This window comes from Nicotiana tomentosiformis, chromosome 5 (genome assembly GCF_000390325.3).
Source record: "Nicotiana tomentosiformis chromosome 5, ASM39032v3, whole genome shotgun sequence".
NCBI classification, from domain to species: Eukaryota; Viridiplantae; Streptophyta; class Magnoliopsida; order Solanales; family Solanaceae; genus Nicotiana; species Nicotiana tomentosiformis.
Genome location: NC_090816.1, coordinates 65,099,159 through 65,118,509, shown reverse-complemented (window position 1 = coordinate 65,118,509; position 19,351 = coordinate 65,099,159). Strand labels below are relative to the sequence as shown.

At 42.2% G+C, this 19,351-nt stretch overlaps 2 protein-coding genes across 2 annotated transcripts; both read right to left on the bottom strand.

Moving 5' to 3' along the window:
• Nucleotides 1-1,222: 1,222 nt before the first annotated feature.
• LOC138892494 (uncharacterized) lies at nucleotides 1,223-2,306 on the bottom strand. The gene is made up of 2 exons (XM_070176213.1): nucleotides 2,195-2,306; nucleotides 1,223-1,710 (listed from the first exon to the last, which is right to left on the bottom strand). Exons 1-2 carry the CDS (start codon nucleotides 2,304-2,306, stop codon nucleotides 1,223-1,225), a joined length of 600 nt encoding a protein of 199 aa, XP_070032314.1.
• A 15,611-nt stretch (nucleotides 2,307-17,917) lies between these two features.
• On the bottom strand, nucleotides 17,918-18,325 carry LOC138892493 (uncharacterized). Its single transcript, XM_070176211.1, has one exon. The coding sequence runs from the start codon at nucleotides 18,323-18,325 to the stop codon at nucleotides 17,918-17,920; it is 408 nt and encodes a 135-aa protein (XP_070032312.1).
• Nucleotides 18,326-19,351: the final 1,026 nt, after the last annotated feature.

Below are 19,351 nucleotides of genomic sequence, written 5' to 3'. Positions count from 1 at the left end.
TGGCCTCTCTGCTGCCGGTAGATATGCCAAATTACCCATACTTTCCGCCTTTCAACTCAAGGTATCAGCCACCACGTTGGCCTTCCCGAGGTGATTTAGAATAGTGAAATCATAGTCTTTAAGCAACTCTAACCATCTCCGCTGCCGCAAGTTAAGATCCTTCTGCTTGAACAGATGCTGTAGACTCTAGTGGTCGGGATAGACCTTGCATGGGACATTATAAATAATGCCTCCAAATCTTCAATGCATGAATAATATCTGCCAATTCCAAGTCGTGCACCGGATAATTCTTCTCATTAACCTTTATCTGCCGGGATGCGTAGGCAATCACCCTACCGTGTTGCATCAATACCGCACCAAGTCCAACATGGGACACATCACAATACACAATGTAAGACCCCAAATCCGTAGGCAACACCAATAGTGGGGCTGTAGTCAAAGAAGTCTTGAGCTTTTGAAAGCTCGCCTCACACTCCTCAGACCATTTGAAAGGAGCACCCTTCTAGGTCAATCTGGTCATATGTGCAACAATGGATGAGAAACCCGCTACAAATCGGTGATAATACTCGGCCAAACCAAGGAAAATCTGAATCTCAGTAGTGGAAGACGGTCTGGACCAACTCTGAACTGCTTCAATCATCTTCAGATCTACCTTAATCTCCTCAGTTGACACCACATGACCCAAAAACGCCACAAAATCAAGCCAGAATTCACACTTTGAGAATTTTGCATACAACTTCTTTTCTCTCAAGGTCTGAAGCACAATACTCAAATGCTGCTCGTGATCCTCCAGGCTACGGGAGTACACCAAGATGTCATCAATAAACACGATAACGAATGAATCAAGTTTTGTCTGGAATACACTGTTCATTAGGTACATAAATGTTGTTAGGGCATTGGTCAGCCCAAATGACATCATAAGGAACGCGTAGTGACCATACCTAGTCATAAAGGCAGTCTTTGGGATATCCGAATCCCAAATCTTCAATTGATGATACCCTGACCGCAAATCAATCTTTGAGAATAGTATAGAACCCTGTAACTGATCAAATAAGTCATCAATGCACAGCAACGGGTCCTTGTGCTTAACTGTAAGCTTGTTCAACTGCCGATAATCAATACACATTCGCATAGAACCATCCTTCTTCTTCACAAATAGAACCGGAGCACCCCAAGGTGACACGCTGGGCCGAATGAAACCCTTATCAAGAAACTCTTGCAACTACTCATTTAACTCCGCCGGTGGCATACAATATGGTGGAATAAAAATGGGCTGAGTGACCAATAATAAGTCAATACAAAAATCATCTCTATCAGACGACATGCCCGGATGATCTGATGGAAATACATCTGGGAAGTCTCTCACTACCAGAACTGTCTTAACGATAAAAGTATTAATACTGACATCTCTCACAAAGGTTAGATATGCATCACACCCCTTCTCAACCATCTGATGTTCCTTAAGGAAGGACACAACTCTTCTAGGAACATAATCCAGTGTACCTTGCCACTCTAACCGCGGTAAACCTGGCATAGCCAGTGTCACAGTCTTGGCGTGACAATCCAGAATAACATGATAGGGCGACAACCAATCCATGGCTAAGATAACATCAAAGTTTACCATAACGAGTAACAATAGATCCACTCTGGTCTCAAAACCACTAATAACAACTAAATACGACCGATACACAAGGTCCACAACAATAGAATCTGCCACAGGCATGGAAAATATACAAGAGAACTCAAAGAATCATGAGGTATATCCAAATATGGAGCAAAGTAAGATGACACATATGAGTAAGTGGAGCCTAGATCAAATAAGACTGATGCATCTCTATGACAAAGTGGAATAATACCTATGATGACTGTGTCTGATGCGACTGCCTACGTCCTACCCGAAAAAGCATAGAATCTAGCCTGGACTCCCCCTCTAGGGTGACCCCTACCCGCATGACCCCACCCCTAGCTGGTTCTGCAGGTGGAGCTGCAACTAGAGCATCAACCATAGCCTGAGAAGTCTTTGGACCCTGTGGAATTGGTGGAGCCTATGTAGCCCGTGGAGGCGCACCCCTCCTGAGTCAGGGGCAGTACCTCACCATATGTCGGGTATCACCACACTCAAAGTAATCTCTCGGTGGGCGTGGGTACTGAAACTGGCCCTGGCCTAGTCGGCTAGACTAATCGCTGAAAGCACCCCATACATGAGGTGCACTAAACAGTGGCAGTGCATGATGGGCAACCTGAGACCTGGAAGCAACCGGAGCACCACTAGAAGCTGGAAGTGCTGAATGAACTGGACGGCTCATATAGCCCCTACCATGACTGGTTGTAACTTCAGCATGGCCACCATTAAATCCTCCAGTACCTCAAGATCTTTTGGCCTCCCAGTGTTCTCTCTCATAGCCCCGCATGCCCTCCGATCTATGCACGATCTCTGCCACCTACTGATATGGTGTATCTATCTCCAGTTCTCGGGCTATGCTAAATCTAATACCATACTTGAGCCCTTTGATGAATCGGCATACTCACTCTCTGACTGTAGAAACCAAGGCAGGTGCATGTGTGGACAACTTGCTGAATTTGATAGCATACTCTGACACTGTCATAGTACCCTGGCACAGCTGCTCAAACTCTGTGCGCGATACATCCTGAAGGCTCTGGGGAACAAAATCTCTCAAGAACATCTCTGAAAACTGAGTTTGTGTGAGTGAAGCTGCATCAGCTGGTACTCTCCTCGTAAGCCCGCCACCACTGATATGCTGTTGCTTATCTCCACAATACCCATGGTGTAGAGAATATGGTGGCACTTCTCTAGAAAACCCTGTGCATCCTCTGTAGCTAGGCCGCTGAAAGTAGGAGGATGGTACTTTTTGAACCTCTCAAGTCTAAGTTGCTCCTGCTCAGATGCCACAACCCTATCCTCGAGCTGAACCGGAGCAACAGGTTGTGCTGGCATAACCTCTGGGACCAGATCAACATTGACCCACTGCTCTGAAGTACGGGTCGCAGGAGTTTAAGCTCCTCCCCCAGCGTGCGATGTGGCTGGTGCAAGTGGAATCAACCCTGCCTAAGCTAGAGTACTGAAATGATCAAGAGCTGTGCGAGGGTCTCTTGAAGTGCAAGGGTGGCAACAGGCGCCTCAGGTGTCTGCCCCCCAACTGGAGCTACTGGTGGCTCCTCTGTCGCAGCTCAGGTAGGTGCTCTAGCTGCACCACGTGCCCCTCCTCGGCCTCTGCCCTAGACCCGACCTCTCGCGGCTCTAGTAGGGGGCGCGGATGTCTGATCGTTGGATCCAACAGTGCATGTCCTCACCATATGTGAGAGAATAGAAAGTCAGAGATTTAGATTTTGAAGTCAACCAATACACATGATAATGAATGAAAGAAGTGGAATTTTCCTAACAGTTCTTTAACCTCTCGAAGATAAGTACAAACATCTCCGTACTGATCCGCAAGACTCTACTAAACCTGCTTATGACTCGTAACACCTATGAACCTAGAACTATGATACCAACTTGTCGTGATCCCAATTTACCCACCTGAGGATGTCGTGATGGCACCTAGTCTCTAAGAGTAGGTAAGCTTAACATGCATGGAGAAATAGCGAAAATAATAATAAAACTTCAAATCTAAAACATATAGCTATCATAATAGAACTCAACAATACCGCTGACAATAACTCCCAAAATATGGTGAGACTGAGTCATTAGCTCTACACGAATATACTGTAACATCCCTAATACATCACTGTCTAAATAAAGAGTAAGCAGTAGAAAAACAAGGACAGAGGGTGACTCCAAGTCCTGCGAACGCCGGGCAGGTATGCCTTGAAGTCTCCGAACTGAATATGGTGCCTAGCCTAGGTCGAGCTACCTGGATCTGTACAAAAAATATGCAGAAGTGTAGTATGAGTACACCATAAAGGTACCAAGTAAGTATCGGGCCTAACCTCGATAGAGTAGTGACCAGGCCAGGTCAAGACACCTACTAGGATAAGAAAAGAAACTGAGTAAGTATAGTATAGTCTAATAATGAAAACGAGGAAAATGAAGCAATAAAGCATAACAACTTCGCCTTAACTAAGCTACAACTGAATTTAAAGCAATAAAGGAAACCAAGAAGGAACACATAATAAGAACATCAATAAAACAATATGGACAAATACAAGTGAGGTAAATGAGAGATAAAAACAAGAATCAGAATCGAGGTACCGCCTCGTAATCTCATTTTAGAATCACAATCACAATCTTTCCTTAGACCACCGCGTGAGCCTTACATGTAGATAGTTTTGAAAATATTTTTCCCGAAATAGCTACATGCACTTTAGCCAACCTTTTGTCGCCGCGTGGCTTTAAGAAATTCACTTACTAGAACACGCATATTAATCCCACCTTATGCTACCGCATGCACATTAACCCATATCCTTATACCGCCGCATGCGCATCAATATCACAACACAATAACATGTCGCATCACAAGTGCCCATATGCCACACTTTGTCAGAAGAATCAACAATACCAATATTTCCACAACAAATAGCCCATGGCTCAACCACAATGTGCACAAGAATCTCAACAATAACAGAATAAAAGTGAAAGGCTCAACATGAAAGATATATCAACAACATAACAACTTCGCCTCAATGTGATAACGACTTTTGCAACTTTAACACCTAAAACTCAACAAGAAGATATTCCAAGAAATAACAACTTCAAGTAAGGTAACTCAACAATTAAATAATTAACAAGGCAATAAGGAAACAACAACTTCAACTAAGCATGTAAGGGAAAATAACAAGTAAGAGATGGAGCAAGTGCTAACAATGTCAAATAAAGCGTGTAAGAATAGATTAACATATGTAAGGGTAGATTAACAATGGAAGATATAACATGTTATGACAATTCGATTAAAGACATGAAAAGAGTCTAAATAGCCTAAACCAGTCAATTGCCACATATAGCCCGTGTACCCACTCGTCACCTTGCGTACATGGCTTTCACATAACACAAATACCACTACAACTCCAATCCTAAGGGGTGTTTCCTCCACACAAAGTTAGGCTAGATACTTACCTTAAACAATCCAACCCAATCCGCTAGTAGGCCTTTTTCCGTGAATATCTAATTTCGGATGGCTCGAATCTAACCGAAATAACTTTATACCATAAATACAAACCAGGGGAAACTATTCCGGATAATAAAGTTGTAATCATTAAAGAAAATCAAAAATTCAACCCGGGCCCGTGTCTCAGAACTTGACCAAACTTACAAAATCCGAACACCCATTCAATGCGAGTCCAACCACACCAAAATTATCCAATTCCGACTTCAAATCGATTTTCAAATCCTCAATTTTCACTTTAGGAAGTTTTACAAAAATCACCCACACTTTAATTCACTAAATAAATGATAACACTAAGATAGAATCATGGTTAATTAATAAATCCGAGTCAAATACACTTACCCCGATCCAAGACATGACAATTCACTCCAAAATCCTCTAAAACCGAGCTCTACAACTCAAAATATGAAAATAATACTCTAACCCTTGATTTGGAATTTTAATATTTGCTGCCCAGTGATTACTCCACGCGATCGCGGAAAAGCACTCGTGATCGCGGAGAACAAACTCCACCAGCTCACAAAAGCCCCTACGCAATTGCGTGACTACCGACACAAACGCGATGGCAAAACATCCATATGCTTCGTGATCGCAGACTTCTCCACACGAACATGATGAATAATGTGTGCCATCACACAACCCCTCCTTCATTTTACGTGAATGCGGTCCCTCACACACATTCGTGATGCACAATCACCCAAACTTCCATGAACGTCGCCAATTCCTTCCTGCCAGAAAAGACCCTACGCGACCGCGACCTATTCTTTGCGATCACGAAGAAGGAAACTAGAAGCTCTGAAACCAGCAATTCCAACACATGAACACACGGTCTGAACTCAGTCCAAAATACACCTGGGGCACCCCGGGACCCCGCCCGAACATACAATCAAGTCCTATAACACAATGCGAACTCGTTTGAATCCCCAAATCATATCAAACAACACTAAAACCATGAATCGCACATCGATTCAAGCCTAATAAACTTATGAACTTTCAACTTCTAAAACTAATGCCGAATCATATCAAACCAACTCCGAATTACCTCAAATTTTGTGCACAAGTCATAAATGATATAACAAACCTATTCCAACTTCCAAAATCAAAATCCAGACACGATATCAATAGATTCAACTATTGGTCAAACTTCTCAACCTTCCAAACCTTCAACATTCCAACTTTCGCTAATTCAAGCCAAAACGACCAGCAGACCTCCAAATCAATATCCGGACATACGCCTAAGTTCAAAATTATCATACGAAGCTATTGGACCATCCAAACTCTATTCCAGAGTCATCTACACAAAAGTCAAAATCCGGTCAACTCTTTCAACTTAAGCTTCCAACTTTGAGACTAAGTGTCCCAATTCACTCCGAAACTCACCCGAAACCAAACCAACCACCCCGGCAAGTCACATAATCACAATATAACATAGAGGAGGCAATAAATAGGGGAACGAGGCTAAAATACTCAAAACGACCAGGCGGGTCATTACAAAGGCCCTTGAATATATTTTATTTACCGTTGGAAAGAAAAATTAGAGGATTCATATAGATTGTAATGCTCATATTATTTGAAATAAAGTACTATAATTGTTACAATATTTTTCGGTCTCGATTATTTTTTTGGTGCAAATTTATCGTCTACGAATTCTGGCATGCCCAGTGGGATAATCTCTACCTCTCATTTCAACTTCTCAATCACTAAAGTATAATAACATCGAAATGGCTTCAAATAAAATTAACTCCTGATCAACTTCCACTAAGGCAACTAATTCCAAGTTCTATACTGATGTAGAAAGCCTCCTTGATTTTACCTTTGAAAGTTTTGAGCCAGTTACAAGGAGCAAATCAAGCTCTTTAGGAAAAAAAAGCACTCTGAGTATCGTCTGCATGAACCCTATTTTCAGATCTTCATCCTCAAAAGGAGCAAGATCCTCTACAAATTCACCTGAAGGAGGAAGCGATGTTGCTGAAAAGATTAAGAAAAATCTAGCTATGCATAACCTCTCCGGATCCAAGAACTCTTCTGTGAAGGAAGATGATGATACTTCAAGTGATGGATCCTCCCCAATTACACCGCATAACATGATCCAATCAAGGATCAATCTAAGTGTGTAACGACCCCACCAGTCATTTTGAGGGTTCGTATTCTGTTCGGGTGTTTGAGGTCATGAATAGATTCATATAATATATTATGACTTGTGCATATCATCAGTTTTCGTTTTCCGGTGATTCGAAGTTTATTTGAAAGAATAATTTTTATTTTAGAAGCTATAAGTTAGAAGAGTTGATCAAGTTTGACTTTTATCTATTTGACCTTGGATCAGAGTTTTGATGGTTCCATTATGTACAAATGGTGATTTTGGATTTGGGCATATGCCCGAATTTCTATTTGGATATTTCTAGAAGGTATTGACGCGAATTGGCGAAAGTTGGCAATTTGAAGGTTTGGAAAATTTATAGGTTTGACCGGGAGTTTGACTTTGTTGATATCAGATTCGAATTTTGGTTTCGGGAGTTGGAGTAGGTCCGCTATGTCATCTATGACTTGTGTGCAAAATTTGAGGTCATTCCGAGGTGTTTAGGCTTATTCGCCGCTAGTTTTGAATTTGGAAATGTTCATTAAGTTTGAATTGAGGTGCGATTCATGGTTTTGATATTGTTACGTGTGATTTGAGGCCTCGAGTAAGTCTGTGTTATGTTATGGGACTTGCTGGTATGTTCGAATGGGATCCCGAGGGGCTCGGGTGTGTTTCAGATTGATTTATGATCTTTTCAGAGTTGCATATAGTGCTAGTTTTCTCGTGTTTTCGTTGTGCTTCACGATTGCGAGAGATCAATCGCGATCACGATGTGTATTTTGTTCATGGAGCTAGTTGATCTTCCAATTCGCGATGGAGCTATCGCGTTGGTGTATAAGGAAATTAGGCCGGAGATATTCGTGCATCGCATTCGTGGAGTGGGTTACTCATTCGCGTAGAAGTGTGTGGCAGGCATGAGTTGTGCAACGTATTTGCATGTGTAAGGTCATGTTCGCGATGATTGGTGATCTGATGGTATTCGCATTCACTGTTTCAGTGTCGTATTCGCGCAGGGATTTTTGAAGCTAGACAGTTTTGCTTCGCGATCGTGAAGGCACTACCGCGATCGCGTAGAGTACCACTGGGCAGCGCATATAAGTACTCTATTTCAGACCTTTGAGTTATTTTTTCATATTTTGTGTCAGGGAGCTCGAATTTAAGCTATTTTGAAGGCGATTTTCACCATAAGAATTGGGTAAGTATTTTGTACTTGGGTTTGATTATAATCTGTGATTCTATCTTCGTTTTTGGCATTTGATTGATGATTTCAAAAGAGAAATTGAGAGTTTTTGTCTAAATTTTTCTAAAGTGAATAATTGAGTTTTGAACATCGATTCAGAGTCAGATTTGAGTGAAATTAGTATGGATGGACTTGTAATTGAATGGGTTATCACAATTTGTGAGTTTTGTCGGGTTCCGAGGTTCGGCCCGGGTTTGAATGTTTGGTTGACTTTGAGTATTTGATTAAAGATTCGACCTTTATTGTTTGGGGTGGTTTCCTTTGGCATTATTGATGGTTTTTGAGTTGCTTTTGGTTAGTTTCGAGCCGTTTGGAGGTTGATACACATGGGATAGCATTTCTAGAGTATTGTTTGACTTGTTCGGTATTCGTTTTAGCTTGTTCGAGGTAAGTATTATTTCTAAACTTGGAATTGAGGGTAATTATCCCTGTGTACCATGTTATTTGTGAGGTGACACATATACTAGGTGACGGGCGTGTGGGCGTGCACAGTGTAATCATGATTCAAATTGACTTTTAGACTAGTACCAGACTTGTTTTGTTACCATATCCTGTTATATGCATGTTTCCCCTACTTGTTTGATTATTTGAGCTGTGATTCATGTTAGAAATCAGGTTTAGACAATGTGCTTATTCGATTAAGACCTAATGAGGCTATTTATGTTGTTTTGAGTTATCTGATTTAAATGTAATTATACACTCAGTCATGGTTCTTCATTTGCATATCATATCTCAATCTCTGTTCGTCATTCATTATTACATCGTATGTTATCATTGATTATCCATATGTGGAGTTGTTGGGCTGAGTGGTATGAGATTGTGAGCCCTTAAGACTTAGAGAGGTTGATGACTGAGGTGGGCCTTAGAACCGTGTTGAGAGTGTTGTTGTGGATCGGGCTGCATGCCGCATCAGGCTTACTGGCTTCTTCTTCTTCTGGATCGGGTTGCATGGATCGAGCTGCACGCCATAGCAGGCTATATTGGCTTTTGATTAGCACTTGGGTAGGATCCGCCCCTCCGAGTCTAACATACCTGCAGTTGGTGCATGCATAGTGGTATATATATGTGCTTTGGTGAGGGGCTTATGAGCCAGGCTCCCGTAAAGTGCTGAGTGAATGTGTGTGTGGTATGAAGTGGGCATTTGAGACAGACATCTTGAGTATGTTGAGGGTGTGAGTACCTGGGGATATCATCGTGAAATCATTCATTTGACATGCATACTTGGCATGTAGGCATAAAGATGCATTTTCCTCATGCTAGACGTTATATGATTGTTTACCCTTAAAATTGGATAACAATTAAACTTATAATGTGGCTCTAAGAACCCGTGATTTCACTTAATACCAATTGATAAATATGAGGATTAATAACAGAAATGAACTATAAAGTAAAGCAAATCGGTGTTAGAATGGAACTCAGCCCTCGAGTTTGGATACCCTCGAAATGGTTGATGCCAGAATAATTAAAGTATAACAAGCTGATGAACAATAGAATAAATGAGAAAGAGAATTATATTACTTTTTGTATCTATTGACAATGTCTTGCAAATGATTAGGACCCCCTCTTTATATAATAGAGGAATTCCACTTATGGTATAATTCTAATTACAGAAGGAAATCCCATGACTAGCTAATTAACCATTTCTGATTTGGTCTATTCCAAAATTTACGTCGTGATCCTCGACTAGTCACCAAGATTAACGCCGTGATCCTCGACCAGTCACAGATATCTTGCCTTTCTGCTATTATGCTACATTCGATCTTGCTCGATGTCTGTCTCATTTGGCTGAGATCGATCCTAGCCTCGATCTCGATAGGTATCTCAGTTCTGAATTCGGTACCTTGTCCTCGTGATTTAGTCTATTCCATTATGAGGTCGTCCTTCGATGTAATCTCCCGGTCTCGGTCAAATAGTAAAATCGGGTGGGCTCGGTTTTAACCGTATACATATAGTCCCCTCGTTTTTTGTAGTGTAATGACAAGAAACAAATTGAGCCTTCGATTTTTCTACCTCGACCTGTCATGACATCATCTCGTGCCGTAAGCGAAGGAAGTGATCGAAACGTCCCGTCTGTACAGTTATCAAGTCATTAAATGCGCGTTAGTCGATGGTCGGCCACCGCTAATTTTGAATCGTCATTGTGAAATCTATAAATAGCTCCTCTCTTTACCATTTCGAACTTTTACTTTAAGATTTCCAATCTCCAAAGCTTTTTACATATTCTAAGTTCTTCATCTGCAAATATACAATTTTCACTGCTAACCTCTTCTTAGAACACCAAATCTTATCATCTCCATCTATTTTTGACTTCAAATCCAAATGGCGAAAACGTCAAAAACTGTTCCTTAAAAGGAAAATGCTTCTTCATCGAGGCCAGCCGGCGACAAAACAACGGTGGAGCCGTGCCTTGAGGATTGTGTTCCCGTAGGGTGCGTCCTGACTTCCGACTTCAAGACCGATAAAGCCTCGTCGATTCCCAGTCGATGTGAGCCAGTGTCGAGGTATATATGCTCGATAACTGAGGGATACCTTAAGCAGGTAAAGAAAGACTGCAACTGGGAGGGCAAAGAGGTGGTGATCCCGACCCCCGAAGAGGATATCACCACCTATGTGGAAGGGTTTCTAAGTGTTTACACTTACCCTTTCATGCTGGGCCCCCTCGACTCCGTCGTCGTTGATTTTTGCCATCAATATCAAATAACCCTAGGCCAAGTCCATCCTTCTTTTTGGCGAATTATTATTCTGCTCCGATTCTTCGTGAGTAAAGTCGAGGGGATGCCTTTCACCTTCGACCACCTCATCAGGTTGTACATCCCCCGCCTCTATCGGGGCGGGTTAATGAAAACTCCAATGCCGGGCTACCAAAGTGCTGTTCTCGAGCATAGACGAGGACAACGATCGTTGTTGGATGGGCCGGTTCATTCGAGTGAGGACTTCCGACCTAATCCCGACCGAGAAGATGCCATTTCCTGAGAAATGGAATATGACGCGTAAGTACAATCCCACTATTAGCTCTTATTTATTGTTTTGCTCCTTTGCTTCTTCTCATCGATATCCTTTTCCATGATGTAGCAGTCAATTGGATGCCCGGTGTAATTCCTAACCTTAAGAGCTGGGTTCGGGACCTGGCCTCGACCTCTTCGTATGCCGAGCGCTCATGGCGCGATTTTTCAAAGGGCCGATGGGAGGCCAAAACTCATGGTAATCGCCTTTTCTACGTCTTTGATGATTTTGTTAAAGCATTTATTACTTAATTTCCTTTCATACAGGCCTTGTCAAAGATGTTGTCATGAGGCCCTTATTTGGTGAGGAGGGGACATCAATCCCGGCACCTAAACCGGCGAAGGACAAAAAGAGGAAAAAGACCTCAACCTCCAAGGATCCAGAACCTAAGAAGAAGGTTTCTCGTAAGCCGAAGAAGAACATCATCCTTCTGACCGAAGACTCTGTTCGGCGTTTAAGGAAGGAAGAGGAAGAAGATGACTTCGGGTTGGTGGCCTGAGCGAAAATGAGCATTTAGGCCCCAAAGGCCACTGAATTGGTGAAGGCTGCAGAGACTCCATCTCGAGATGAGGGGGTCTCGGGAAGAGACTTGGGCGAAGTCCCCGAGTCATTGAGGATTGAAGATGCCTCCCACCATAATGAGCCAACAATAGGTACGGCTGTAGGGGCTGATCTCAAGGCCCCTTGAGATGGAGAGAACACCCCAAGTGATCCACTTAGGGCAATAGAAATTAGAGACTCCCCGCTGCTCCCCTCGTTTTCTGAGGAGATGATTTAAGAGGCTTGGGCCTTGAAGACCCTCTCCATCGATGGAGCCCACGTAAGGGAGGACCCCTTCCGTAATTACTTTACTAGGGTCAAAGATGCTACCGGCCTGAGCGACTTGGAGGTATTGAGGAAGGACTCGGGCGAGTCATCGAGCCTTTTAAACGAAGTGCAGCAAGTTCTGAATCGAGTAAGCCTTAGCTTCCCTTGTTGGTATTATCCTTGTGTTCATTTTTCTCTTCCTATCTAACTTCTTTTCTTCTTTTTGCGTAGGCCTCAACGCTTCATCAGGAAGCCATTTCTCCGTCTTGATTTGAGATGAGTCGATGTGAGGCCGACCTTCGAGGGCTCACGGAGGAGAGAAATTCCCTTAAACTTCTCATTGGGCAAAAAGAAAAGGAGATCAAGGACCTCCGAGCCGAGTTGGCTAAGGCTCACCAAGATCAGACCGACCTGATCGAAAAGGTAATGAAAATCTTAAAAGCTCATGGGCTCGATTCGGGAAAGGTGGCTAACATTTCAATCTCACAGTTACAACAGAAGGTAGAGAGGATCGAGCAGTTTCGCGAGGAGGTCAACATGATAAAGGTAGAGTCCTTGGGGTGGAAATAAGGTATGGACCGCTTTGCTGCAGAAAAAGAGACTGCTCAAGCCCAATTGTCATCGGTCGAAAGTCAGCTTCAAGGCATGAAGTAGAAGAGCTCGGCTCAGGCAAAGAAAATAGAGGAGCTCGAGGCTCGGTTGGCTTCCGAACTCTCAAAGGCCAAATCTGAAGCCGAAAATGCAAAAGTCGAGGCAAATGCGATCGTGGCCGTTTACCGGGCCGATGCTGAAGCCGCTCAAGTCCAAGAAAAAGAGGCAGCCGAGACCACTCAAACTCGAGCATATTGGATTACTGAACTCGCCAAATGCCAATCTCGGAGGGAAACCCTCGAGGAGATCAACGCTCTAGGTTTCGATCTTACCGACGAGATAATAAAGGTTAGAGAGCGTGAAACTGATGCTGGAGCGCTGGCCTCCTTCGTTGATGATGATGACACCGAGAGCAAGAGCGGGTCCGAGAGCGGGGGGGGGGGGGGTGGGAACCTCGATGGAGAAGAAGCTGCCCCCGGAGAAAATTAGGAACCTTAGGATTTTTCACTTTTGATCTTTTATGTAGGATCCTGATCGGACCTTGTAAATATTCTCATACATACATATATATATATATATATATATATATATATATATATATATATATATATATATATATATATATATATATATATATATAGAGATCTCTTTCCTTTCCGACTTGTCTTTATTTCATTTTCTGCCTTGTGAAAATTTTGTTTCATTCATGCCTTATGAAAATTTTATTCATAAGTTCGAGGATTAGGCAATTTGATCGCAGCCGGACTAGTGTAGTTTTTATAATCGAGTGAGTACATGCTCGAGCTCAGAGTAGGGTGACCCTTAGATTTTAATTGAGTGAGGATGATTTCTCGAACTCAAAAATAAAATGGCCTTTTAGGCTCTTGAATTAGGCCGATACGGCCATAGTAAAAAGAATGGCTTTCTCCCCCTTTTCGGCTTGAACGTTTATTGTTTAATCATATAAAATTTGTTGTGACTTAGCATGAAATAAGGGATTTGTTCGAGAGTTCAAACGGTTCCGTACCCATTAGGGTTTTCAAGGGTCGATATTATTGAGACCCTTTGTTTCATAATGCCTTAGCATAAAAAATGACTTTGTACCCATTAGGGTTTCGAGGGTCAATATTATCGAGACCCTTAGTAATTCAGCCGAGGGTAGCCTTTTTAACCGGTTTATGAAAATATTCGAAGGCCTGTTTTATAACGGAAATCGGACGTCTCCGAATCGTGTTAACTTGGTATTCGTCTTTTGGGCTTGTTCCCCTATTATACTTCAAACTTGTTCGAAGTATTAGTCCCCGAGTGGGGTGGCCGTGGCCTATAAAATCGAAGGTTGCCTTTTTAAGGTCTTACGATCTTGAGGTTCTAGTAATTCGATCATGTCAATTGTTTGGATGGCAGTCCCCGAGTGCGGGGTCAATTGTTCAAACTTTTAGTTGTGACAAACCCTTAAGCCAGTTTCGACAATAGATCACAAGCACGCATTGTAAAGTAAAAATTTCTCTAAGGCATGAAATATCTGGCAAGAAAAAATACTTGTTTCAATAGATTTACATGCTTACATGTTTGCCATTAGGGCTTGAGTAATCTACATTGGCATGGTTCGTTCGACCGTTTGACCCTTACAAAATTTACCTATCGAGATTGCATATTATGCATCTCCAACTTGAGCTCGGCAATATCATTTTTGAGTTTAGGTACGTCCCCGTCTCCACCTTGCTCAACCTTATCAAGGAGAGCTTCAATGTTTTGGAGTCAATCTTCATATGATAGATGTTTCTTTTGGATATTACTCACTGAGGCTTGGAGTGGTGCCAATGCTTGCCGGATGAGCAGTGGAAGGTCTTTTGCAAGCTTGTCTACTTTAGCATTAGCGTGTTGTGCCAACATTCCAAGCTTGGAGATGGAAGGCAATAAAACAGGTGGTGTAGCAGTGGCCGACCTGGGAGTGGATATGGAGGTGGCAGGTGCTGAAGAAGTGGTTGGTTTTGAAGAGGTGGCAGGTGCTGCTGAAGTGGATGAGGCCGGTGGGAGGATTATTGGTAGCTCTGGTTTCTCTGCGGGCACATTCTCTAAAGCAGTGTTGTACCTAGTGATGTTAATGTATTGAGTGACGTCTACCATGCGGTCATATTTGGGAAGTAGGGGAACCTTTGCGTCTGCACACAAAGCATTGATGAGTTATGAAAAGGGAAGCGAAGTTTCCCTCTAGTTTGCCCGGACCCCAATGTCAGGGAATATGAGCTTCCCCAATCAATTCTAAAACCCGGCATGATTGAAGCAATAAGGATCGCCTTTTCTAGATGGATGCCGGTCTCATTTCTCGTTGATTGTATGCGAGAACAGATAAAACATAACCAATATTGGCTTTCTTGGGTGAGATCCCTCTTGTGAATCTTTCGGCCCGGTTCGATTCAGGCTGGAGTTCCCTTAACTATAACAGACGCTACCCAAGCACACTCATCTTCCTTATTTGCCATCTTTGCATCATATTCTTTCATGCCTAGTTCCCAAGTTCCGAAATAGATTTCATTTATCGATTTTGGGCCACAAGATACCGCAACTCCTCTAACTGTGATGGAGGCCAAGTACATACGGCGCCTCGCTTGATTCTTAGTCATTGAAGTGTCATATGCAGCATAGAACTCCCTAAAATGTGTCTTGTTGTATTCCCCCGGAGGGTCAGTGAAGAACTCCTACCCCCTCTTCTTGATGTTGTCCAGAACATGCGGGTAGTGTTATTTAAGTTCATTCACACTTAGCTGCTTTTCTTCGAGGATATTTCTTTTTTCCAATGCCTCTTTGTATTTATTCCATTTTTCGGTGATACTAAACCTGAGTGTATCCTTAGCATTCTTTTTGCATGCTTCTGTGCGGAGATCAACTTGTGGCACTAGGTCAAGTTATGCCCCCTCCTCTTCAGACTATGAGATGGGCTCATATGAAGTGATATATGTGCTAGGCTTTTTGTGTTGGGGCTGTTGTGATGTTGGACTTATAGCTTCAACCCGCCTCTTTCCTCTTGTGATGGGTGTTGTAGATGCTTGGGTTTTCTTTGATGCCATTCCTTCCAAATACGTAAAGTGAGCATGTGGTAAAACATTCATAGAACATGGCAAAGAAATGAAAGGAAAACATATTTTGTCGAGAGGATATGAGATCGCATAACAGATCTGCGAACCGCGAAATATGCCGCTGAATGTACAGTGTTGTGGTCAACAACTTATGTGACTGCAAAAGTGGTCACAAAACTAACCTGCAACTGCAAAATGAACGCAATTTTAACTTCAAAAATCTCTTGCACCTGTTGACGTCCGTGATGGATTTGTTGTCCACAGATCAATTCTACAATCGCAAAATCAAATGCAGATTCCACATTCCACAAGCATACAACTTGCCTCAGATATGCGATGATTCTGCGGACCGCAAATAAGTTATGTGGTGCCACAGAAATCATCTTCTCCATTGAGATATGACACACATGCAACCATAGGAAATTAATTCTATACTATACTACATAGGCAGTACAAAATTTCACAAAATATACACACAATAAGCATCATTTGATCAATTTCAAGTTCAACCCTAGAATTCCGATGGTGCATTATCAAATATCACGACAACCACTGACACAAATCAGTAACCATATCCCCTAGCCCCACGGTTTTGATTTTTACTAGCAATCCCCCCTCAATGATCACCCAATACATGAAATACAGAAAAAGGTAGAGAGAACGGGTATCATGGAGGACATGAAAAATTGATGTGAGTAAGTACGAAATCAATGGAGAAAAAATAGGGAAAGAATTCCATACCAGATCAGTTGAGGAGAGCGGAGAAATTTTTGATCAAACAATCGTGGAAGTGAATTCTCTGAGCAAGGCGAGTAGTGTATTCACCTTCTGTATTGTCTTCTTTTTCTTTTGTTTTCTTTTATATGGAATTATAGTTGGGGGTCAAAAATAGGAAAGTGACAAAGGGATAAAGTTGTAATACATGTGCATTTGTCGGTACGGTTCCCATCGCATAACCACATTCGAGGTCGCAGAAGCGTTATGCGATGAAGTATTACCTGGGTTGCGCGTGGCCAATATACGGTCTCATCTGCGGTATGTGGTCCGCAAAATTGACCTCCCACAACATATTTGAGTGAGTCATTTTCAAGAACGTCTTACTATGTTTGCGACCAATATGCGGTCCGTGAACCAATTTTGCGGTTGCATTTTTGGTCGCAAAAAGTCAGTTGAAGCTCAAAAATATTTTCTTGCATTTCTTCATCCCACTTAGATGCATTGTGAATACCCTGCGCTCCAAAACACACGTCAAAAAGTTCAACTAAAACAAATAACCTAAAAAGGATAAAATCTAATAGAAACATATGACACATGGGTTGCTTTCCAAGAAGCGCTTGATTTAACGTCACGACACGACAATGTTACCCCATTTAGGCTAGTCAATTGTGGAGGTTGGTACAGGACAATCCTTGAGTTTGAATTGTTCCACCAGTTGCCTTTCTCCTATGGTTCCGAGGTAGTGTTTCACCCTTTGGCCATTTACTTTGAAGGTTCAAGTCCCATCCTTGGACTCTAATTTAATAGCGCCATAAGAAGACACACTAACAACTTTGAATGGATCAGACCATTTGGATTTGAGTTTGCCCGGAAAGAACCTCAATCTTGAGTTGAAGAGTAAGACCAAGTCGCCGAATTTGAATTGCCGCTTCAAGATCTTCTTATCATGAATAGACTTCATCATTTCTTTATACATGGTTGCATTCTCATAGGCTTGGAAAAAACTCCTCTATCTTATTGAATTGTGTCATCCTTGATTAGCAGCTTTGGACCAATCAAGGTTTAACTTTTTAAATGCCTACATGGCTTTGTGATCTAGATTCAACCTAAGTGGCTTTGTGTTCTAGCTCCACCGGCAAGTGACAATCCTTACCAAAAACCAACCGATAAGGCGATGATCCAATGGGTGTTTTGAATGCAGTCCGATAGGCCCATAAAGCGTCATCTAGCTTTCTTGACCAATCTGTCTTGTCTGCACTAACAATATTTGCTAGAATGTTCATCATTTCTCGGTTGGATACTTCAACTTGACCACTTGATTGAGGATGATAAGGGGTTTCCACCTTGTTCTTACTCCATATTTTTCGAGCAGCCCCGCAAAGGCTTTGTTGTAAAAGTGAGAACCACCATCACTAAGGATGACCCTTGGGGTTCCAAACCAAGTGAATATGTTCTTCTTCAAGAAGGAGGTTACACTCCTTGGCTCATTATTTGGCAAGGCAACTGCTTTGACCCATTTTGAGACATAGTCCACCGTTACCAAGATATACATCATGATGTATGAGATCATAAAGGGACCCATGAAATCGATCCCCGACACATCAAAGATCTCTACCTCAAATACAAAATTCAAAGGCATCTCATGCCTTCTAGAAATTGGCTCTTGTTTTTGACACTTATCACAAGCCATGATCATTAGATTTGCATCTTGATAGATCGATGGCCAATAGTAGCCACAATCAAGCACTTTCACCGCCTATAAGGTTTCCATCGTGGTGGCCCCCAAATGGAGATTCATGACATGCTTTGAGAATTGACGTCACCTTATCTTCCGGAACACAATGCCGAATGATGTTGTCGGCACATATCCAGAATAAAAAAGGTTCCTCCCAATAGTAATGCCTACAATCCCTCAAGAATTCTTTTCTTTGATAAGCTTCCAATAAATCCACGAACCAAGAAGTTAGCTATATCGGCATACTAATGAGTTGAAGTGCTAGATATTGCTAAAAGTTGTTCATCTGGGAAGGCGTCATTGATTTCAAGATCTTCCTTTGGTCTCCTACTTCTTCAAGCCTAGATAAGCGATCCAAAACTTGATTTTCTATTCCTTTTCGATTTTTGAGTTCAAAGTCAAATTAAAGAACCCACCTAATCAATCTCGATTTAGCATCCTTCTTCGCCATAAGGTATCAGAGAGCAACATGATCGGTGAAGACTATCACCTTGGATCCCAACAAATAGGCCCGAAATCTTTCAAAAGCATAGACAATGGAAAGCAGTTCTTTCTTGGTCACAGTGTAATTCATTTGTGTGCCAATGAGTGTCTTGATTGCATAGTAGACAGGGTGAAGAATCTTATTGTGCCTTTGACCAAGCACTGCCACAATAGCCACAGCACTAGCATCACACATAAGTTCAAAGGGAAGAGACCAATTGGGTGTGACAATAATAGGTGTTGTGGTTACCCTTGCTTTCAATTCCTCAAAAGCTTTGAGGTACTTCTCACCAAACACAAATTTAGCATCCTTTTCAAGGAGCTTACACATGGGGCTTGCAATATTTGGAAAGTCTTTGATAAATAGCTGATAGAAGCCGACATTCCCCAAAAAACTCCAAACACCTTTGATCGAAGTGGGAGGATGAAGCTTGGAAATTACTTCAATTTTTGCCCGATCAACCTCAATACCTTGCTTGGAGATTTTTGTCCGAGAAC